The 17335-nt window shown below is 41.8% G+C and overlaps 4 protein-coding genes across 7 annotated transcripts; 2 read left to right on the top strand and 2 right to left on the bottom strand.

The window, feature by feature from the left end:
- Positions 1-89: 89 nt before the first annotated feature.
- On the top strand, positions 90-1745 carry LOC115760752 (dolichol kinase). The gene is made up of 4 exons (XM_030702231.1): positions 90-122; positions 179-842; positions 910-1399; positions 1457-1745. The coding sequence occupies exons 1-4, from the start codon at positions 100-102 to the stop codon at positions 1672-1674; spliced, it is 1395 nt and encodes a 464-aa protein (XP_030558091.1). The 5' UTR covers positions 90-99; the 3' UTR covers positions 1675-1745.
- Positions 1746-1986: 241 nt separating this feature from the next.
- On the bottom strand, positions 1987-8212 carry LOC115760875 (cyclin-dependent kinase 4). Its single transcript, XM_030702436.1, has 7 exons — positions 8186-8212; positions 6681-6787; positions 4664-4829; positions 3133-3268; positions 2744-3072; positions 2536-2671; positions 1987-2453 (listed from the first exon to the last, which is right to left on the bottom strand). Exons 2-7 carry the CDS (start codon positions 6781-6783, stop codon positions 2370-2372), a joined length of 954 nt encoding a protein of 317 aa, XP_030558296.1. The 5' UTR covers positions 6784-6787; positions 8186-8212; the 3' UTR covers positions 1987-2369.
- A 2672-nt stretch (positions 8213-10884) lies between these two features.
- LOC115760952 lies at positions 10885-14729 on the top strand. Its single transcript, XM_030702540.1, has 2 exons — positions 10885-11204; positions 13884-14729. Exons 1-2 carry the CDS (start codon positions 11184-11186, stop codon positions 14367-14369), a joined length of 507 nt encoding a protein of 168 aa, XP_030558400.1. The 5' UTR covers positions 10885-11183; the 3' UTR covers positions 14370-14729.
- A 77-nt stretch (positions 14730-14806) lies between these two features.
- On the bottom strand, positions 14807-17185 carry LOC115760951 (venom protease). 4 transcript variants are annotated; one of them, XM_030702535.1, is made up of 5 exons: positions 16946-17184; positions 16783-16889; positions 16419-16729; positions 15495-16352; positions 14807-15436 (listed from the first exon to the last, which is right to left on the bottom strand). In XM_030702535.1, coding segments are annotated over exons 2-4 (1143 nt in total). In that variant the 5' UTR covers positions 16785-16889; positions 16946-17184; the 3' UTR covers positions 14807-15436; positions 15495-15522. The 4 variants fall into 4 exon arrangements, with proteins under 4 accessions (XP_030558395.1, XP_030558397.1, XP_030558398.1 ...); XM_030702537.1 differs by having other exon boundaries at positions 16783-16865; XM_030702538.1 differs by lacking the exon at positions 16783-16889 and having other exon boundaries at positions 16946-17185.
- Between the last annotated feature and the right edge of the window lie 150 nt (positions 17186-17335).

Genomic DNA, 17335 nt, shown 5'->3' with positions numbered 1-17335 from the left:
GGTGGAGCAGCAAACGATACTTGACTGCAATCGATAAATCGATAGCGCACTACTCACCACTTTCAAGTGCTGCACAACACAGTTGCATATATTAAAAGTATGCTCGAGCGACTTTTGCCCAGGTAAACAAAGTTCTTTTATGTTTAATTTATGACTAATACAGCTCAATTGTGATTAGGCCCCATGCTTCGACGGGCGGTTGGCTATGCTTGCTATTGCCCACGGCCCTGATCACAAGCTATCTGCATACACAGACCGCGTCGCCGGCCTGTCCACCCACGGATGCAGTGCATCAGCTTCTGATTGCAGTCGCAATTGGCATGTGCCTGCGGACGCTTTTCTTTCTCTTGAGTTCCTACCTTAAGACTGGACCCCTTATTGAGCGTGCGAGCAACCTGCTGCCCGGCATTGCCACCAGCCTCTGGCTGACGCTGCTCTTGGACATAACCTGGCCGTTTGCCCTGATCGCTGGCCTGCTGCTCATCCGCCTCTACCAGCATGTCTACATTAGCGTGCTGCGCGGTCTGCCCCAGACATTCACCTTTGGCGAGGCTGCAATTCTGGTGCAGGGACTCGTGCTCTTCCTGCTCAACGCCAGTTTCCGGCTGTGGTCGGATCCGAAGCCCGCATCTGATTTTGGCCAATTGAATGCCATAATGCAGAGTGCCTTAGTCTCGTTGCTGTGCGCCTGCGTGCTGCTGGCGCTGTTGCGATTCCTGCGCCAGCCGCTGCCCTTCTACCTGCTGATGCTGCTGCTGCTCGCGGCCGTCACCTGCGCGCCCGTAACCCAGCCCTTGCCCCTGATTGCCCTGCTCCAGTTCATGTTCAAGGAGCAGATCAGAGTGAGTGGCGCCTGTGTGATATACGAGATTTCAGTTAATTCAGATCCCTCTCTCTCTTCCCCGCCAGCTGTTCATCATAGCGTTCTATCTGCTGCTCGTGGGCCTCACCTGCGCCACCGTCAGCTGGCAGCTGGGCAACTCGACGCAGGCGAGCACGCGGATGCGCAAGATATTCCACTTGCTGATCGTGCTGGTCTTTGTGCCCGGCCTGGTCTATCAGTGCGCCTTGCTCTACATTGCCACGGGCATTGCTCTGGCCATATTCGTGGTGCTGGAGCTGCTGCGTCTGCTGCAGATGCCGCCGTTTGCGGACACTTTAGCAAAGGCCTTCGACTCCTTCAAGGATGTCAAGGATGCGGGCCAGCTGGCGCTGACGCCCTTCTGCCTGTTGATTGGCTGCGCGCTGCCCATTTGGCTGACGCCCTGCCCCTGCGCCTGCCAGACGGCCGCCCCGGAGAGTCCGCTGCTGTTGCTCCTATCCGGCGTACTCTCTGTGGGCGTCGGCGACACGGCCGCCAGCGTGCTGGGCTCCAAGTACGGACGCAACAAGTGGGCCAGTACGAAATTACACACAAAAGCAAGTGCATGTTGATTATAATCAGATTTAATTGCAGATTCCAGTCGCTCCTTGGAGGGCACCGTGGCCTTTGTGCTGTCCGTGCTGCTCTCCGTTTGGCTGCTGCAGCTGGGCGGAGTCCTGGTCATGAGCCAGGCCAAATGGTTCGCCACGCTGTTTGCGGCGCTCAACACGGCTTTGGTGGAGGCCTTTACCGATCAGGTGGACAATCTGGTGCTGCCGCTGGTCTTTTACATAATCGTTGGGTTAGCCTAAGCATAAACGTGATATATTTATGAACATTCCAATTAAGCCAAAGATTTGAACAATATTTGTAAATAAAATACGTTTTTAACGTTGTACAACACTTGCGCCCGCTGTTGCTTAACATCTGCTACTGTAACAGAGCAGCTCTTATAATGCTCTCACTTACGATCACTGTTAAATAGCATAACGTAAATAACAGTGCTGCTTTGCAGCGCCTAACATAACAGCTTTTATAAGAGTAGCAATGTTAAGCCACTTGACAAATGTATAAGACTGTTATAACATGCGCGCCTTATTTGAATTTGACTTCTTTATTAAATGCAATATTTTCATGCGCTTACAGAATAGATATTAGGACTAAAAAATATGTATGTTTATATATAAATGTGTATAAAAATAGTGTAGTTATGCCTAAATATATATACATGTGTATAATTTTGAATATAATTAGTTGCATGTGGCATATAGCATTTATATAGGGTATACTCTATAGGGTATATGGTATATGCCCGACCATGAGTTTAGTCCTGAACTTTGTGTATCACATTTTAGACAGGATCGCAATCCTCGAGTTTCGTTTAACGGCAGTTGATTAACAATTACATTTAAGCTTGATAAACAATATTTAAAAAAAAAATACATATATATATATAAAGTAAAGGAACATGTTTAACTGGGAACTCAGCCCCATGACAAAGTGGATTCTACAAGGGCTCCTCCTGGAAATACTCATGCTCCAAGCAGGCCAGCGCAGTGGGACGCTCGTGAAGCTCATACGAGAGCATTTGCTGCGGGAGATAAATGTGAACGGGATCTGTTAACAAGTCGAGAAAGGGGAGTGGCGAGAGGGGGAAGGGGAAATTCACTTACGTCCAGCAAATTGTCGGCGAATTTGCCGAGATCCGGACAGAAATCGGAGGGTCGCTTGCGACTGCGTGGCGGAAAGTGCTCCCGCGAGATGGACACGCTCTTGGGCCATTGCTCCTCCGTGGGACGTCCCGTTAGTCTGCAACAGAACAGATAAAATGGTTAAAATACAGTTAAGGAATGGGGAGGATCGATTGATGGGGAAACCCACTCGAATATGCGATCCAGTTGATTCTTCTCGGAGTTGCCCGGAAAGAGGGGCTTGCGATTGAAGAGCTCGAATATGATGCAGGCCGCACTCCAGATGTCCACCGAGCTGTTGTAGCCCTGGGCGAGCAGCACCTCGGGCGCCCGATACCACAGGGTGACCACAACCGAGGTGAGTTTCATGTCCCTGCCGTAGGTCTTGGCCAGACCAAAATCGGCTATCTTCAAATGGCCCTGCGACGAGACGAGCAGATTTTGCGGCTTTAAATCTCGGTGAATGATGCGATGGGCGTGCAAAAAGTCCACTCCGGTCAATAGCTCACGCGACAGGCGCTGCAATTAATAAATAAATTCATTGAAATTACATCAAATACTCTGTAATTTATGCTTTACCTGTATATTTGTGGGCGACATGCCGGAGGGCGGCAAGGCTTCTATCAAGTCGGATAAATCCTGCTCCAAGTGCTCGAAGACCAGCAAAATCAACAATTTCCCATCGCGTTCCAAGAACTGGCATACGTCGAGCAGTCTGTGGAGAGGGGAAATTATAACATTTGAGTGTATGTGTGTGTGCAGTTAATGAACTGATCGGTTGTGCTAGTGTGCGTTGTGCTGGCATAAAATGGCTAGCTCTTGCAGCGCCATTAGCCGCGCTGCGGGCATTTGGCGTACTACAAAAAACACTCCACTCATACGAATTATGGAAATTTCGACAACACGTTCGATCAAGAGCATATACAGTGGCGAGCGCCGGAATGAATAACATAATTGCCCCTGTTTCAATTGGAGAGAGTCGCTTGCTAACATTCTGTTAGCCAGCAGTTCTGCAGCACTGTTAAGTGAATTGCGGATTTGCTATGAATTTACTACAAATTTTAGAATTTTTAGAAAATTAATTTGAATATGCATTTTATAATGCTTTTATTTTATTATTATTTCGCAACAGTTTAACTAATTTTTAAATTTGATTCGCAATGGGTTTTTTTCATTATAGATGCAAAACTAAGCATTTTGAGCTCTGGCCCAAAAATACGGTAAAATGCTTAAGCGGTTGAACAGCGGCAAAGCTAACATTCCGCTGCGTCCGCTCTTTAACGCTATGAGCCATTTACGCTATTCAATTTACTCTTGATCGTAATATCGTAGCTGAGAGCCGAGCGGAATAACCAATTGCGCGTCGAGTGCCAAGCGACTTTTAGTACTGAGAGCGTTTGAGTGGTATTTGCATGTAGTACTTAATGCCGCCGCAATGGTCGCTGCTGTATATGAATTTAGGTGCGTTTCAAAGTATTTTTGCAAAAGCGCAACAACATGTTGGTATAAGTTAATTTGACTTATAAACAATGTTGTTCTAGTTATGGGCAATTTTGCATTTATTAGTCATTGCAACAGTTAGCTGGCTGATTGCTGTCCTACTTCAATTTCCCCAAGGCAATAGATTAGCTATTGGCTGTTGTTGCAAACAAAATTTGCGACGTCGTTATCAGCAGCCGCAGGGCAAGCCGGCGCCGTTTGACGTTTGGTATAACAATTTTATATGCACATGCCACTGTCAATACGTGCGTGTGTGTGTGTGTGGAATGCAATTTTGTAGGCGTGCTATGCAGCGACCGTTACAGTTACGCTTGTTTTAGCGCCTGCTCTGGGTCAGTTGAAGAGAAGCAGACAATAAAGAAGCGTGGAAAGCGAAAGATAAACACAAGAGAGCTGCTAATAACCGCACAGCTCCGCTTGAGTGTGCGAAAATACACACACACACCCACACAAGTCAATGCCATTGTCTGTAATCTGTGTTCGCCGCGTAACGTAACGACTTTTTTTTAAATTAGTTGGCAAATAGTGAGGCGCCACCAAGATAACATTTGTATGCATGTACTTGTGTGTACATACATATGTATGTATGTATGTATGTGCCGGTACTCACTTGACAATATTCGCGTGATCATATGTATTCAGCTGCTTAAGGAGCGAAATCTCTCGCAGCGTGGACGCACTCACTCCATTCTCGGTGAGTGCAATGCGTACCTTCTTAATGGCCACAAAGTGCCCCGTGATATTGTCGCGTGCCCGATAAACTGTGCCGTAGGCGCCTGTAAAGACAATGTTCATGTAAATGTAATTGTTGGCGAAAGCGTCGCTTGCAATTGTGTTATACAGAAATAGGTCACACATACACACATAAGCACGCACGCACGCACGCACGCATTCATATAGGGAATACAGTTATGCCTATCAAGGGAAAAGAAAAGTAAAGTCAAAAGTAAATTGCAAACTCGAAAAAAATGTTAATCAACAAAAGACCCAATGGAAAGACAAGGAGAGCATGCAGATAAGAACAAGTGAATTTATATATACAATTGTACAAATGTATACTTCGTACGAAATAGAAATTTCGCACACAAATATGTACATAGCAAATGATAGCTAGAGCCCAAACCCAAAAGCGAAACGTCAAAAAAAACGAAGAAGAACAAAAAAATCATGCAGTCAGCTGTGTTGATAAGTAACCGGCTGATTTTTGGCTGCGTGGGAGAGAGAGAGAGACAGAGAGATGGTGAGAGAGGGGGGGAGGGAGGCAGAGAGAAAGAGCGTGACATGCATCGATTCAAATTAGAAAGACAAAATTCTGTCACCGGAAATTTATCAGCGGACGGGCGGGTGGGCGTGCCAGACAGGCGGACAGACAAGTTAGACACGGCATTCGGACAGATGGCATGAGGCGTGGGAGTTCTATTTCGGGTGACATTCACTTTCATTTAACATTTTCCGCATGTCTGGCCGAATCGACGATTCGTCGTATTTCGGAATCAAAATTTTGTGTGACTGCTCGCAGCAAAAGCTACAAAAGTCAAGTACAAGGCCAGGTTTGCTACAATATACATACATACATACATATGTACATATATAACAAAAGAGTCGGAAAAGAAGAAGCAGAAAGCAGAGAAACAAAAACAAAACAATGAACAGAGGAAGAAATTCGCACTCGATCGACTATTTCGTCGACTCGTTTTTGCGTCTGCTCTTTCAATTGTCACAACATTTTGCACAAAATCAAAGGCAACAATAACAGCAACAACAACAGCAACAACAACAAACAGCGAACAGATATCCGAAAACGCAAAAGCAAGAGGCAATAATTGAATGAATGCGAAACAGCAAAATGGCAAAAAACCAACAAAAGCAACAAAAGCTGATACATTTTTTTCAATGTCTTTTTTAGAAAAAAGTTGAACTTGTTTTTTTTTTTTTTTTTTTGTTATTTTCATGGAACTGGAGAAGGGGAGGCTTGGAACAGTTAGCTACTATCTTCAAAATGTAACTTGATCTGCCACGCAGAGAAACTAGCGCAGGCTTAACCCATTGTTGCCCCGCACTCGACGCATCCCTTCTACATGCACGCCCATGCTAAAACATGCCAAAATAAAATTAAAAAAAAAAAAACCAGTCATAATAAGCATTATTAACATTCACCGTGCGCACCTCTTAACTCTCCACTGGGCTCTGTGACGTAATTGATACAAATATGTGGAGATATTTTTTGGAAAAAAATATACACTATCAAGAGCTTGAGATGTTTATTGACTTCCTATTCGAATATTGCAGCTGTCGATTTTATTTGCTTGTTTTTGTTCATTTTTCAAACTGAAATGCACGTGGTTTTGAAAATTTTCCTGAAAGTATGCTATGGAAATTGTATAAACCCTATTTACAAGACTGGGGAGTTGGTTCTGCAATTGAAACTACATTGAAAACCCAGTATTTCCCCTTGTCAGTGCATTCGATGCGGTTGTTAAAGTTTAAAACAAGCGCAATTGGTTAGGCTATAGCAGAAGGATACTGCCCTACATGTTGTTCATATCGAAACTGTAAACTGTTATACACACTCGATTCGCATTCTATATGCATCATTCAAATTCATTCAAACATTTACACATACATACCTGTGCCGATAATATCCAGTTCCTTATAGTTTAACGGTACAATATCCTCTACACATTGCGGATCGGATAGTTTTTGCCTTTTGCTTTGCGGTGCAGATGCCATTATACTTAATTATTTAACAATTTAAATGCAATTTTTCAATTTTTGTTTGTTTGTGTAACTGCAAGAGCTAGAACAAATATTAAACTTAAAACACATTTGCAAAAACAAGCCAACCATGGGTTAATAGTTGCGCACAATTCCCAAGGTCAAGATATAACACCTTGAAACTGTGCCCAAAAACGCAGCAACTGCTGAATAGCGCACATGGCCATCGCAGGGTTAACATGTTAATAACATAACGAAAGCGACGCGTGCAACAGGTGTTAATTTCGGTTAGCCTATGTTATGGCTATGTCTATGTTATGGCTATGCCTATGCTTACGGCTGTTTCTATTTCTGAAGCTAATCTCGCTTGACACTATTCTTCTCTGCTGCCTCCGCTGCTGTCTATTGTTGTTGTTGCTGTTATTTATGTGAGTTGTTGTTGTTGTTGTTGTTGTTGTAGCCGGTCAACGAACCCGGTTGAGTTTTTTCGTTTGTTCTATTTGAACGTGTATATTTTTAATAAATTCATGTATTCTCTGGCCAGTTAACCATTTCAACTGTTAATGCTATTGCTTTTGGCTTGCTTCTGATTTTGGCTTTGCTTTTGCTTTTACTGCATGCGAAGAGCAAGCACAAAGGCAACATATTTGTTTCGTTGTTTTTTTTTTCTTCTTTTTTTTTGCCATTTGTCAATTAATTCTAATCGCAGCCGAAAGCAACAGTAACAACACATAATAATAATAATAATAACAATAACAATAACAATAACAACAACAGTAACAAGAGAGCAGCCACACGAAAGAGCAACAAAATAAATACATACATACATATAGAAAAAAGTACAACAATTTATTGCTGCTAAAATTCGGTTCTTTCATCACAGCCCAAACGACGTGCACATACCCTTTGTCATACAACGCGACAGAGAAGCGCGTGTCAAAGGAGAATCAACAAATTATAACAGTTAAAGTCGAAAAAGCACAAGTAAATGCAACTATGTGTGTATAAGTGTGCATGTGCGTGTGCGTGCTGCTCCTGTGCCGACGCTCCGCAGTGGAAAATAGCTCGGCTGATATACTCTCACAATTTGGCGTTGCGATTACGTGTGTGCGAATTATAAATATTAGTTAAATATTAAAATGTGTTTTGTGTTTATCAAGCAACCGAATAGCAGCAACAAAAAACGCACGAAACATGCTTAGCTATAATAATTGTACATCGAAATGTATGTACTTGTTGTTTGTTTGCTTGTATGTATGTGTGTGTGTGCATGTACACTTACGCACACAGGCAAACACAGACACGATCGGTAAAATTTTTTAATTCCGACGAAAACAAAATGCTACCACTTTAACCGCAGTAAAAAAAACGGCAGTAAAAACACGACGATCACGATTAATCAACTAGTGGGACATACCGGCACCTGCACCTGTATTAAACACTGTATTTTTTAAATAAAAATAAAGATTTGGCCACTAACAATTTTTGTAACAAAGTGAATAAGCAAGCAAGCGCAATAACAGCACTCAAATAGCACTCACACCGCATTTACGATATTCATCTTGCGTCAAGAGATCTTCAAATTGTCTGCCCCGTGTTATCGCTCTCTTAGAATGTTAACATTAACAGAGGCCAGAGGTGAGTTTTCGTTAACGGTTAGCGCATGTACAAATTCAAAAAAAAAACTGGTACTTTATTTATTCAATAGACTTTTTTGGGTACTTTTGTTACTTTTTCCCCGTATCATATTAATTAAAATGTGCAGATACTATGCATATTTATTTCGGTTATAGAAACATATGCTTAAAACTACAAAAGTTTTCACTATCATTTATTTGGCTGGTATTAATTTTTTTTTGCAATAGCATACAATAATTTCAACTGCGATTGGCCAATGTTATTTTATAGGCTGAATTAATTTAAAAAACGGGTAAACAACAAATTTCCCCCGTTTGAACATTTTCGCGGGCAGCGCATTTCAAACGGGTTGGACAGCGCACTGCAACGAACATCAAACCGGTTGGAAGCTGCGTGCAGCTAACTTCAAGCCACGACAAACAGGCTTGCTGCCAACTTCACGTGCGCGCAGCGTTGCCACCTAATTGATGCAGATCCGCGAAATTCAAAATATAAACTTTTCCACAATGCGATGTTAATGTTGTGCTAAATTGAATTTGGGCAACAAACGACTTGATGTATGTGTATGCTCTTATTAGCAGAATGTTTTTAATTAAGGAAAAATCGGCACACCAGCCTTAAATTTCCATCATTAAAACATTGTGACGAGCTGCCAAGTGTTAATTAAACGCTTTGCAGTGACGTACACGGCGAAAAAAACAAACAACAAGCAACAATGTGACAAGTGTTTAAGTAAATAAATACGACATACCTAGCCGATTTGCTAAGGATTACTGACATCAATTTGAGGCTGCGTTTAGCTGTTAAAACAATTAATCAATGGCTCTTTCCACATCTCAATTATCGAACCGTGAAGAGTTCAAGCCGTTTACGTGTTATATTTTACTTAATGAATCATTTATGGTTAACATGAGTCATAGGGTAGCACAGCAATCAGGGCAGGCCCTGGTGAAAATTGCTTAGCGCCCATCCGGCGGTGCCAGTCACAGCCCCAACCACAGCCACAGCCCCAGTTCCGAGTTCCACACATTCACATGCACATAAAACTCTGTTTAGCACCTCTTGACGGAAGCAGCGCGTATTCCAGCCCATATTTCTATCAATTAGTTGGCCGAAATGATGCTGATGCCAAAGATAAATGCCAGAGCAATGCAATGCAATGTCTCATTCACAAATGGTGCTAATTGCATTTCTCAAGAACTTTAGATGACAAATGGCCTGTTACAAATGCAGCGATATTTACAGGGTATCGTGACGTTGTTTTCTTTTTGTTTTTGGTTTGCCTATCTTTTGCTCTTACTCTTTGACATTTGTTTGTTTTAACTCTGTTTGTCTGAAAACCGGCTCTGGCTGGAAATTAATTAAAAATCAATTAAATTAAATTTATTTAACAAATGCATACGATTAACAAATAAACGTTAAAGAAGCGCTGGCATTTGCGACAGCGCCGTGTTGACAATTATGTGTGTGTGCAGCACAAATCAAATCATATGAACTCAAATTTGTTTGAATTGGTTCAGACAACTGTCAATCGAATTGGCAACAAGTTTTTATTCGACTCGCCTCGGTTTGTTTTGATTTGAATTCTTCTTTTTTTGCCGCATCACGTGAGCATGGCTTCAGCATGGTCTGTGGAATATGCAGCCCGAAATGCTGCCAAAGGGAGCATTCGGCTTGCCGCCTCGCTGACTTGCGTCAACCTTTTTCTGTCCCAAATAATATGCTCAAGTTGGCTGACCTTCGGCAACGGCCAAGCGTTAAGCTTGAGAGATCGGTTTCAAGAGCGCGACACACAGTCCACATTTCGGATGTTGACAGTTTTCCGAGCGGATCAATTTGCCTAATGAGCTCGTCTACCTAAGAATGCGCCCAGTTATTTAAATGGGGTTTCCGATTCGGAAGCCGATTAGCGTTAACTCTAGCTGCTAGCTGCCAGCTGCCAGCTGCCGGCTTCCGTATTGTTTTTTAGACGCCACGCCTTAATCCTGCCCAGAGTCATCAGCTTTGCTTTGTCATGGCAAGTTTTAATTGTACGTAATGCGCAAAGCAAACATTTTCGATTGAATGCCAGCAAAACAAGCACAAAGCCACAAGAGCTGGGCAGCTCTATTGCTAGAAAGGGTCCAGCTCGTGTTCCAAAGCCGCAGATCTCTCTCGAGCCCAAGAGCAACGCCTTCAAGTCCAATGCATAGTTTTTTGCCGGGCTGAGCACCCACTGCCGGCCCCTTCTGTGTGTGCACCGGCAGCTCCTTGGCCACAGTTCGTGACAACGGCAGCACTTAACACCAGCAACCAGTCAACAACAAGAAGAGCAGACGGAGCAGCCGGAGCAGCAGCAGAAACCCGTTCGTCTGCGTCATGGGACGGTGCGCGCGGGTCTGCCGCTGCTGCTGCTGCTGCTGAGGGGCAGGCGGGGGGCAGATTCGTGTGCTTTTGGCCAGATATAAAAGTGAATTTGTGACAAATATTCTGAACAGTTAGTGCGCACGCTCAGCAGCGACAACAGCCACGCAGTTCATGCAAAACCAAAAATAATATATATAAATTTTCTCAGACGTCGCGTCCAGCAATCGTGATAAGCCCGAAGCCGAGCATTAATAACATTAAGACTTTTGTGCTAGAAAATCAACAAAGTATTTTAAGCAAATCAAACGAATTACAATACGGAACGTGTGTGCGCAATTGAAGCAACAATTGTGACAATCGCAGGATTAAAGCAGCTTTCAACAATTTTATTATTAATTTATAACAAATACACACACACACGCGCGCAAAACATGTGCCCATTAAAACCACAAGTGAGTATAACAATTAGAATTTTAAAATGTAATTATATAAAATATTATTTAGAGTCCGAATTTGTTCAAAAAACGTGTTTAGTTTATTAACATTTCGCAAATAATGTATACAAATTTTTGTTTTCTATATAAATTTCGAAAATTTGCAGCGTGCTCCGATTTTACTTAAAATCATTTTTTTATGTTGTTTTTTTTTTTGGTTTTATTTTCGTGTCTTAACAAGGTCAAAAACAGTATTAACTTTTAAATTATTCTAATTCTGAGCATGCGCTGTCGAATATTGTAAAAGATTCGTCTTGTTATTCGGTTCATAAGGAAGTCTGAGCATAGCTCATAAAACTGTTTTTTTTTTTCTTTTTTTTATTAGCATCTACATTATCTACATTTGTGCATATATCTATCTGCATTTGCGGATATATCTTTCTTCATATATGTATCTTCAATTGTGCAGATATCTATCTATATAGAAGTATCTACATTTGTGCATATATCTATCTACATAAATGTATCTACAATTGTGCATATATATATCTATATAGAAGTATCTACATTTGTGCATATATCTATCTACAGATATGTATCTACAATTGTGCATATATCTATCTACAGATATGTATCTACAATTGTGCATATATCTATCTATATAAATGTATCTACATTTGTGCATATATCTATCTGCATTTGCGGATATATCTTTCTTCATATATGTATCTACAAATGTGCATATATCTATCTATATAGAAGTATATACATTTGTGCATATATCTATCTACAGATATGTATCTACAATTGTGCATATATCTATCTAGATATATTTGTATCTAGATCTGTATACATATGTATCTACATACATGTATCTACAAACATGTATCTACAAATGTATCTACATACATGTATCTGCTGAACCAGCAATTCGATTTAATTAGCTGAAAAATCCTGCTGCAACCCTGAAGAGAAATGCAGCTGCGGGCTGCTAGACTAGCAAATGCCCTACACATATGAAGGAATAGATCATACAGATACTAAGCTTTATATATATATAGATATCTACCTAACTTATACACCCGAATTATGTGCAACTTATGTATATAGGGTATTGATACAGTGCATAAAGTATATCAAGATACAGATAATTAATAGATACAAGGAATTATATATAGATATCTAGCTATCTTTTTTAATATCCCTTTATGTGAAGTATATGTAAAAATAAAGATCATATAGATACTATGCCTTACAAATATATAGATATCTACCTATCTTTTATATCTATTTATGTGCAGCTTATGTACACAGGGTATTCACAGCACAAATAAAATATTAGATACTGGGAATCACATGAAGATATCTAACAGACTAATATAGATAATAGGAATCACATTTAGATACCTTCTACAGTTTACCAGCATAAGAAGACATAGAGCATATGGATACAAGGCCTTATATTTATATAGATATCTACCTAACCAATCACACCCAATTAGGCATGTGCACAGGGTATTCACAGACCATAAAACAAGTGTTATACATCTTATGGGTTAGCCCTGAGCCACTAAAGCGCAACCGGTTACAGATACAGATACAAAGATACAAAGATACAAAGCTACCCGAGATGCACAGCTACAGATACTTTATTTATTTCTCGATAACTTAAAGTTTATTTCAGTTTTCTCCTGCTGCGACAGTTAGCATATTTCACCGAAAAAACAATTAATTCACGCTGTAAATTTACATAATTAGCCGCAAAAGATTTGTCCACGTTCGCAGCTCGAATTTTGCGGTTATCAATGAAGCTATTTATGCAGATACATTTCGATTTCGGGCGTGAATCAGCGACGCGACAGTTTTATATAACTCTAGTCTATTGCGGTTTACGCACGCAAAGTGGCTAATTTTGGGCTATTTTTTTGTTTGATTAGACTTTAGCATATAGACATATATATATATGGATATATATATGGTATATAAATGAAATGTGGCTGGATTAGCCGCAAGCTGAGCTGTCATTGAACGTCGGCTGGCGCGTTCACCTACACCGAAAGCTGGTTTCGATTTTTCGATAGATATGATCATCCGGTTTTGGTTTTTGTTTAGTCTTTAATTTGTCCTCTAAGAATAAGACTAATTTTATTAACACAAAATCGAAATGTGATACATAAATTAAAGTCTCTCCTCAAAGGCCTTTCGTTCGCAACGTGCATCCGGCTTGGGCACAGCCAAGGGCGCAGCATATTTATATCTATGGCCAAATAAGGGTTGGGTACGCCACCTGTCAGGTGTATTATCATAGGTAATTATCCCCCGCCTTGCCCAGTGGCAACAAGCAGGCATGCGATAATGTTAATCTTAATCATAGATCCAAGTTGCGCTCTGGACGTGATCATGAATATTTTACGTGCGACTATAAATTAAATTTGATTGCGATTATATCATTGATATTTGTTATTTCATTTAAATTAATTATTGTATGCTAATTCAAAGCATAAGCTTCGCTTTGCGTCTGTTTTTTTTTTTTTTTTTTTGCTGCCGCGGACTGGTTCTAAAAGTTTGCAGAACGCGACGCTGGGTGCTCTCTGGGCGGCCTCCAAGCGCTATTCACACCTTCCACATTTGCTTTGTTTTCTGATTGATTTTTTAGATTAATTTTATTTCATATTTTTCTTTCTGCTATTTCCGCAGTTTTACACCCTGGCTGTGACCCTGGGCTTGGTTTGCCTGGCGACGGCTATGCCACAAAATCCACAGCAGCTGCAGGATGGGCCGCACACGCTGCTGGACATCGAGACGCCCAATCAGTTCAGCTACAACTCGCCGCTGGCCCAGCCGGACAGTTTGCGCAACAAGCCGTACTTTGATTTCCTGAGCACGCTCTATGCCCACGACTCGGCCAAGACTGACCTGTTTCGCAATCGGCCGCAACGCGATCTACAGTCACAGACACAGTCACAGTCCCAGCCAGAGCCGGAGCTGAAGGCGCAGGAGCTGTCGCTGACGCCCGCTGAGGAGCCGAAGAGTCAACGCCGGGATCGCAAGCGTCGCGCGATCGTATTCCGTCCGCTGTTCGTCTATCAGCAGCGCGAGATCCGCAAGAAGGAGATTGCCGCCAGGCGACGCAGCGACGAGATTAGCCGTCGCAACTACAACGAGTACTACAAGCGGGTGTAGTTGCGTCTACACCGAATCCGATCTTAAATCTAATCAACAACCATGCACAAGAATCATGCCACAATGAGCAATGGCTATGGCTGTCACTGGTCTTCTACAGGGTCCTCTCTAGCACTTAGCTTTTTTTATTATTGTGTTTTAGCCATAAGTTAGCCCAGCACAACGCACTGCAGACACGAACACGAACACGACACTCGACTAACTATCTATCTATTATAATCTATATATTATTACATATAACACATATATTCACCCACTCACAGACACACACACACCCCTGCATACGCACATCCCTCCTAACTATGTTAAGTAATCGTATCCCTAAATTAATATGCATGTATGTTATATTTGTTAACTGATTTTTACAAATTTGTTACTATTAAAGCTAACAAAAGTTAAATACGATCAACTGACTTTTACTTTAATTGTGATTGATTTTGACTTTGATTGTTTATTAACTATTGAATGTTTTTAGTTAATTCATTTGAAATTCTTAGAATAGGCTTTTTAATCGATTCCTAGTTATTTATCAATAAGTATATCTTCGACACAGAATCCTTGGATATGCCAAACAAGTCAATCCTAAAATCAAAACCTCGCCATTGCCGGCTGATTATTCTGTCTGTTGTCTATAGAAACTATTGTTATAGTTGTTGGATGTTGTTCAGATATTGCTCAAATAATATTGGATAATTTGCCCAACAGACAAGTTAACCATACAAACTATGTATCTTCGAGAGATCTTTGCCAGTCATAAGACACGGTATATGATATATGATATCTCTCAAGCTTAGATATTAGTATGCATTAGGCCCAACAGGCGGAAGGACAGATCCAGATTAAGAAGAACATGACTATATAAAATCTATATTTCATACTGAACAGGAACATATATACCTTAAAGGATCAGCGATGTCTAACCCATGATTACATTTGATTATTTTATCGCTCGCAAAGATTAATATATCAAAGGAAATAAATTTCAATAAATGCTCTTCTAAATATGTCTTATGCTACAAATAAATGTCTCAAAGGATCAATATTCCCACGGAGTCCATTAGCTGCAGCTGAAAGAAACAACTTATCATTAATAACAATTACATAATTAAGTTCACATATAATTACCATAATTACATGATTAATTAAATGGCTATCATTCGCCCCAGACGATGTTCTCAATCCAGTCCGTGTAGAGATGCACCTTGGTATAGACACTGGGGAATTTGTAATTGCCACAGATGACTCCGTACGATGTGACGCCAATCACCTGCTTGAGGCAATGGTAGGCCGGATGCTGCACGAAGATGGGTCCGCCGGAGTCGCCATTGCAAGTGTCCGCATTGCTGTCGGGTGATCCGGAGCCGGCACAGAATTGAGTGCGGGATATTATGCGGCTCTCGAGTCGCTCGCTGCACACCTTATCGCTGTAGCGCTGCAGACCCACGGTCAGTAGATGCGTTGACTTTCGGCCAGAGTTCTCGGTGTGGCCCCAGCCAGCTGCATTCAGATCGAAGTGCTCATCGCCGCTGGCGGGCGGCAGGCAGGCGGGTGCCACATGCTCATTCAGGGTGGCATTCCTGTCCAGCTCGAGCAGAGCAATGTCATTGATGCGGGCACCGTCGTCATCCTCTGCGTACGCCGGATGCACCACATAGTTAACCAACTGAAAGTCCTGCGGCTGTGCATCGTCCGTGGTGCTATTGTAATCCAATTCGCCCAGGCGTACAACATATTTGGGTGACCTATAATTGGGATCCAGACGTTGCGCCTTCGTCTCTGTGGTTTCTAGGCAATGGGCAGCGGTCAGCACGAACTTTGGATGGATCAGTGTGCCGCCACAGTCCCAGCTAATGCTGGAACCGCCAGGCTGCCTCGTGCCCAGCAGCGCCATAAAGGGAAACTCACGACCCTTCGCCTTGGTGCCGCCCACAATGAGGGGCGTGAAACGGCACGAGGATCTGATGTCATTATAACGGAGGCACTCTGGGGATTAGTCAAATTTCTTTCAGTTAGAACGTAAATCCGGTTTATTGCTAACAATTTTCTTACCCTTTTCGAATAGTCTTCGTGTATCCGGCATCGTTTGCTGCCTTTGCTGGACATTCAGTGGAAGAGGACAGCAGACAATGTCATTGAACTCATCGCAGTATTTGACATTATTGGGCCCGATCAGATGCTGATTGTAGAAGATCACCGGGCAATCGGTTGAGGTGAACTCTCTGCACTCGCCGGTGCCATTGTCGCAGTACTCGCCCAGCACTCGGCCCGACGAAGCCGAAAATAAAATAATTGCCAAAATTGTACAGATCATGTTCATTGCGTCCGGCGGCTGGCGGGTATCTGACGCGTTCCTGCCAAACCTGATTGAAGAACCGATGGTAAACACACAAATAAAACTGAAAAGACCGCTTACATTCACTCTCAGTTTCGATTTGTGTTTTGTTTTTTTTTTGTCTTATCTCGAAGCGATCTGAAATACGCACTTGAATTGTACGTCTGATGTGTCAAGGTCAGATTATACTGAACTTTAACGATTGTGGATTATATTGAAAATATATTTTAAATGCAATTATTACCTGATAGCCTACATATCAAATTTTGGCATATGCTGAAAGTGGTTCATTTCTATGGCATCGATTGCAAAAGCCAATAACTATCCCATACACATTTCAATATTTTTTTCTTTTTTGTAATCAATTCACAAATTATTCGAACTTAATTAAAGTTAACAGCCGCTAACAAGAATATCGACATCGAGGGCCTGACAAAACAATTGTCGAAATTTCCTCTACTGGTCGATAGTTATGTTCGAAATTAATCTGCTTATGTACACTCTGTATTGAGCATTCCAATTTTGGCGCAAAAAACATACAGAATGACATCATCCTATCGAATATGTTAAGTTGCACAATTTATCGAAAACAGCATATGGGGCTCAATCCTGTATAAATTTGTGTGCGCTGGTA

The sequence above is a fragment of the Drosophila novamexicana genome, unplaced genomic scaffold (assembly GCF_003285875.2).
Source record: "Drosophila novamexicana strain 15010-1031.04,08,12 unplaced genomic scaffold, DnovRS2.1 tig00000462-arrow-pilon, whole genome shotgun sequence".
Taxonomy (NCBI): Eukaryota; Metazoa; Arthropoda; class Insecta; order Diptera; family Drosophilidae; genus Drosophila; species Drosophila novamexicana.
The sequence above is the reverse complement of the archived record's forward strand: the minus strand, read 5'-3'. Positions and strand labels throughout refer to the sequence as shown.